Raw genomic sequence first — 6,156 nt, forward strand, 5'->3', positions numbered from 1 at the left:
TGTGCCAAGAGATGGGAGATGAGCTATCTTTAGCTCATGTAATGAATCTTTATTCCCCCAAAATCTTTCGCGGGGTAATGATAAATTTCAGCAAATGTGGCCATCATGCTCATTTATCTAGCATGGATGATGACAATGACCGTGGGTGGATGGAACGATTTGTTGCAGTTAATAAAAGTTGAGTCCAATTAAATTTTGCTATCTATCTAATACAGATACAGATTATCAAGCATATTTGGATCGTGCAATTATTCAAACAGTCTATAAGCATAAGTGGTGTACGATGCATTTACCAAATAACAAATCCGAATTGAGATTTCAATTAGGACTATAGGAATACACCTCTCGTGGAGACTCTAAACTAAGAGTTGAAGTCCAATTAGAATCTAATATACCATTGTCAAAATAGTCCAACCCAGCACCATATCTAAGAAAGCCCAAACTAGCGCTCAAGCGTAGACAATAATACAGTAATTTCTTGGGCCAAAGCAGAAAGGCCCTTCTATTCCTACCCATCTGATGGAATTAGAAGAATTGATCCAACATAATAGTTCGTCCAATCACTCAAGCAAAAAATAATCGATAAATATAATATACTCCATTTGCTTCAATTTAAATGACATATTTTACTTATCGCTTTAGGGCCAGCGTTGGGCACCAAACGGGCACTGGAGGCTTGACATGAGGGACGGTTATGCCCTGCGGGCTATCGAAATGATGGATGAAGACCTCCGTGCCGATTGGATACTTGAAGCACCTTTCTTAGGGGCCTCATGTGTCGGCTTGTGAGCTTAGCTTGGGTTCAGCTAGGCGAGCAAGGGTCCGTTGGCCTAGACGTGCAGTTGTGGGGCGACACTGCACTATGTAGGATGGAAGTATGTCGCGAGAGCTATGTTTGGCCATGCCATAAGACAAGGATAGACATGCTACGAAAGACGCACATGACAAAGGCCAAGGACTGAGAGTCAAGTTGATTAAACTTTGAAGCTAAATTAGATTTGTTCAACTTAATATTATAAAATTAAAATTTAAATATTCAAAAACTATACAAAAAGTATTTCGGGCTAGAAAAAATAAATAGTAAATCCCGTCGGTTTAAAATTGAGGTAAAATTGAAAAACTATTGAAATAGGTAGAGATGAAAGTAAGAAAACCACCACGTAAAAAAGGAAAAAGTATAGACCGGAAAGATTAAAAAAGCAAAGGAAATAGCAACTGCCAACACTCAAAGAAAATAACAAAAGAGGGAAATGCCAAAAGGGCAAACAGACTTGAGACTTTCGAAGCCATCTCTCTGCTAAAACCATTTCCTCATGCAGAAGCTACACTCCTTCTCACCAACATGTGTCACTCCTTCTCCCACGCGTCCATTCTCCTCTCTCTTTATATTCACTCCCCACCTTCTTCTCTCCCTCTCATATCTTCCACCTTCTCATTTACTATCATTCATTTCAATCTTTATTAATTAAAGAATCGGCCGTCCATGGCTGAGCAACACCAGCGCCACCAGCAACAGCAGCAGATGCAAGTTGGCCACCCGACGGAGGCAATCAAGAACCTTCTTCCTCAAAGGGGTCCCTCTAAATCCCAAGTCCTTGCTGTCGTCACTCTCTTCCCTGTTGGTGGGGCCCTCCTCTGCCTTGCTGGACTGACGCTCGCCGGAACTCTCATTGGGTTTGCCGTCGCTACGCCGGTCTTCTTGCTGTTCAGCCCGGTTCTCGTCCCGGCGGCCCTGACGATCGCGTTGGCCGTCACTGGATTCTTGACTTCTGGCGCCTTTGGAATCACGGCGCTGTCGTCGCTCTCGTGGATTATTAACTATATGAGGAGAATAAGAGGTCCAGCTGGAGAGCAGATGGAGCATGGAAAGCGGAGGGTGCAGGACACTGCTGGTCATATGGGACAGAGAGTCGGCCAGAAGATTCAAGAAACTGCTAGAACTTGATCAGCTGATCACATGCATGCAAGTACTCTGATCTAAATCCTAATGGTGCTGTAGTCAAAATGAGATAAAATCTGGAGTGTTTAATTTCCGTGCTTTTCCGATTACTATGTCCATGTATTCTATACTTTGTGTAGTTTTTAATGCCTCCTTCTAAGTGTTTGCAGCATTTAGTTTTTCCGTGTAATAAAAGGGTGTTTTTTTTTTCAGCAGCGTAATTTTTTTTTGCGAGCTTTATAACCATAGTTTATTTTGAATTCTGCGGTTCCACTAATTCACTCATTAGAGGAAAAATGATCTCTTTTAATCAGGATTAATTTTCTCCATTTTCATGTTCAAAAATCAATCCGAAGCCGAGTCTCCAGTCAAGGATTGTTTAACCAAAAAGTTAGAACTTCGTCAAAGCTTTAATTTAGAAGTTATAGACAGAAAAAAAAATAAAGTAAACCAGCATATTAAGATGATTTCTCGTGTTCCTACAAATGACTAGTTTTCTCCTTTTTATAGCTATCTTCGAGATATACGTACAATTAAAGGTATTAAATATTACGTTACATAATTATTGTAATTTAATACAGATTTTCTAACATTTTTAGTATTTAATGCTTATTACATATTGTATGTGCTGTCAGAGATTTATTCTCCTTAATTTGCGGATCTAAATAAGTATGAGCGTCGAGTCTTTTGAGTAACTACTCGTATCTGTTGCAACTCGTGCCTCTGCTCATATCTGTTGCAACTCGTGCCTCTTTGCTAATCATCATTCTTTGACCAACATTCGTATCATGACATGTCATCTTTCGATCACTTCAATATATATAAACTTAATTTTTCCCTATACAGATAGTTCCCCCACTTGCCATTTATTCATCAATTAAATATTTAGAAAGTGGATTTTAAAGCAGGAGTATTTGCCGCCATTAATGTTATTATGGAATCGACGCTTCAATTGTCACTTCCATTTAATGCTTATTACACGCGTCATCTTTTTATTGGTTCTGCAACTTTGCAGCGCTTTCCAAGGCTCTTTCATAACTTCACCAATTACGAAACATCAATTCTCATTATGACCTTTTCATCATTGCACCTTTTCCTTTGACGGTTGCTTCTTAGTATAAATATAGTTTTCACCTTTGTCTTTCTTACATAAAGTTCTCTGAATATTCAATTCTTATTTACTTCTTCCTCGTACTATCATGTCTTCATCAAACCCTAATCCTAGGAACAGAAGAGGAGATAGACTTTGTAATTTAGGATCTTCATTCATACGTGATTCTCCTCTTCCTTCATCTAGTTCCAGTCCTTCTTTTAGAATCAGAAGTTCTTTTTCTCAAAGATCTTCTTCTAGAGGTAAGGAACCCTCTGAACCTCTTCGTGAACCTTCAGTAGAGGAAATAGTTCATGCGGAATTATCTTTCTACAATGATAGAGAATCTCTTAGAAATCAAGTGTCCTCTTTGGATCGTGCTGATATCTATCCAACTCAGATCACTGAAGGTTTGATTTCTTTAGTTCGTAAAGACTGTCACTGGAGTCATGACTTCCCTATCATAATTCCCAATGCGAATCAAAGAATCACCTCTTATTTAATTGGGTTTTCTTTTGTTTATACATGCCCTTTCACATTAGGTTTCAAACCTGCTATTGAACCTGTTATCCTTGAATTCTGTCGTTTTTTCGATGTCTGTTTAGGTCAAATTGGTCCTATAGTGTGGAGGGCTATTGCCTGTTTGAGGCATTTAACTAACATGGCCGGTGTGCCTTTCACTTTTTCCCATTTAATTCACCTTTACTCTCCCAGACTCTTTCACCAAGGTGTTTTTACTTTAGTAGCAAGGAGCAAAAGAGTTCTGGTTAGTCCAGAAGATGACAGAGACTGTGGCTGGTATGCTAGGTTTGTTGCAGCCCCCACTGTTGGTTTAGTAGGTGATGAAAATGTCCCCTTCCCTGAGAAGTGGAATTTTGCACGTAAGTTTTCTTTTTAATAACTTTCTCGTACCTTTTTTCTTCAACTTTGATGATCATTATCTTAATTTTCTCCTTTCTTTTCCAGCAACCATGGGAATTGTTGATGAAATTTCCAATTTTTGTGGTTGGATAGGAAAATTATTGTATACAGCCGTAATGGAGGGTAGATCTTGGAAAGCTCTCTCCCAACGTTTTGGTTGGAAAGTGATAACTCATGGTAAGAAAGTTTTTTTTATTACTTTTTCCAAATCTTATTTTAATCCTTCTTTTTATCAGGATTTGTCGTTCGAGGTATTAGTGCTGAGGCGGTCGTAGCTTCTCGAATTTCTTTGGAAAGGGCCCAAGAGATAATTTTGATCTTTTCATCGAAAAGAAAAACTGTGTTTGACCAAGACTCTGAGGAGGAAGAAGATGGGGGTTCTTTGGTAAAAAGGTCACGAGCTCGTAGACGAATTATTTCTGATAATAAAGCCTGTTCCCTTCATTCTATTCTTCTTACCGAGTTTGTTGAAGCCCCGGTGATGATTCCAGATGATGTTGTTCGCGCTGCTGCTCATGATTCAGTTGAGCAAATTTTTAGCTGCGGGTTTGGAAGTGAAAAGTTAGATCTGATTTCTGATGAAGCACCCCTTGTTTCTTTTTCTACTCCCGTTTCTGTGATACCTCCTTTGCCAGTCGTGGCTGTTACTATTCCTCCCCAAGCTGTTTTGACTGCTTCTACAGTTCCTCCTTCGACTACTCCTCCTTCAACTGTTCATTACACCGAGGTTGGTTCCTCAAGTAGGAGTGAAGCCACGAGGCAAGTTACCATTGAAGTTCCTGCCGAGGGCAACCTTTTGAGGAAATCAGGTCGAGCTGACGTATGGTTGAAGCCATTGATTGGTCCAGTTGAAAGAGTTAAACTTGATGGCCACAGTTCCTTGACTTTGATGAACGATATAGTGCATGCTTCTTTAAAAGTATTCCTTTTTCCAAACTTTACCTTTTTTCTATTTTCAGTGTTCTTATCTTCCCCCCACCCCTCCTTATTTTTTAGGTCAAGCTAATTGGCACAAAGATGATAAAGAGGGTTTCTCTCTTAGAGCAATTAGCGCGTGACTACCAAGTAGAGGTACATAATTGAAAGGAACAGTTTGAAAGTCTTTAAATCGACATGGAAATATTATAAGAAGGTAAATGTACCTTAGAGCAGCAGGTATTTAACTTCAGAGTTGGCGGTTCAAAAGGCTTCATCAAATCAAACAAGTAAAGAAAAGAATCGTCTCGAAACCTTTTTTTCTAAGCAACTCTCCAAGGCAAGTGAAGAGATCAGAGAGTTGAAGGCTCTCTTAGATAAGAAGGAAGCATATGCTGGTGAAATCGTGCAGACTCTGACTCAAACTCAAGAAGACCTCTGAGTATCTTTTGATAAAGTTTACTCCTTAGAAAATTCACACGCTTCTCTTCAAACTTCTTATGAATCTGCCTTAGCTGAAAATGAGAAGCTAAAAATGAAATTGCTGACTGGGAAAGAGATTACGAGATTCTTGAAGATTAAACTGCCATTAAAGTAAGTTGGCCGTTTTTAAATTCTCGCCATGATACCCTTGTTGAAGTTAGCCAGGAGAATTTCAACTTGGAATCTGAGTTAGGCAAGATCAAAGAGACTATTGAGAAGACTCAATAGAACTAAGATTTTTCTTCTCCCGTGGCTGAAGCTTCTGGAAATGTTGAAGATGATACGGGTATCCCCACTCCTTCAAGTCAAGTTGAGCCTGCTGCTACTGATGATCCTGCTTCAGTTCCTTCAACTTCTCAGTGAAAAGTTTATGATGTTTGACTTCCTTTGTTTTCTTTTTCTTTTTGGTGGTATGTGGTTGTAACCCTTGGTCTTTTTAAGGGTTTGTTGAAAATATTAAGTCCCCAGACCTTTCATGGGGCAACTTTTGATTTATGACTAAGTTCATACTTAGTCTATACTTTTTAATATTAAGAAGTTTCCATTGTTGTTCGAACTTCTGTTTTGTTTATTCTTGCCTTTATTTTTAAGGACTTACTGAATAACTTGCATTTTTATTTTTCAAAAATGCTTCCTTTTTTACTTCATGAATACTTGAATTAATCATGAATTTTATAAAAGAGAGCCTTTTTATATTCGACACTTAATGAAGAAGACATCTCAACTTCATAATGGTGTTAATGTACGATAAAAGAAATAGGAATACACATGTTTTTTGGAATAACTTCGACAAGTTTTTATTTGAATT

At 38.6% G+C, this 6,156-nt stretch overlaps 1 protein-coding gene across 1 annotated transcript; it reads left to right on the forward strand.

Annotated features, from left to right (window-relative positions):
- The first annotated feature begins 1,259 nt into the window (after positions 1-1,259).
- Positions 1,260-2,151, forward strand: LOC104245884 (oleosin H2-like). The gene has a single exon (XM_009801581.2). It carries the CDS (start codon positions 1,484-1,486, stop codon positions 1,943-1,945), a length of 462 nt encoding a protein of 153 aa, XP_009799883.1. The 5' UTR covers positions 1,260-1,483; the 3' UTR covers positions 1,946-2,151.
- The last annotated feature ends 4,005 nt before the right edge of the window (positions 2,152-6,156 follow it).

Source organism: Nicotiana sylvestris, chromosome 3 (genome assembly GCF_000393655.2).
Source record: "Nicotiana sylvestris chromosome 3, ASM39365v2, whole genome shotgun sequence".
NCBI lineage: Eukaryota > Viridiplantae > Streptophyta > Magnoliopsida > Solanales > Solanaceae > Nicotiana > Nicotiana sylvestris.

Coding starts and splice junctions, on each gene's coding strand:
- LOC104245884 (XM_009801581.2), top strand. CDS start 1,484: ATGGCTGAGCAACACCAGCGCCACCAGCAACAGCAGCAGATGCAAGTT.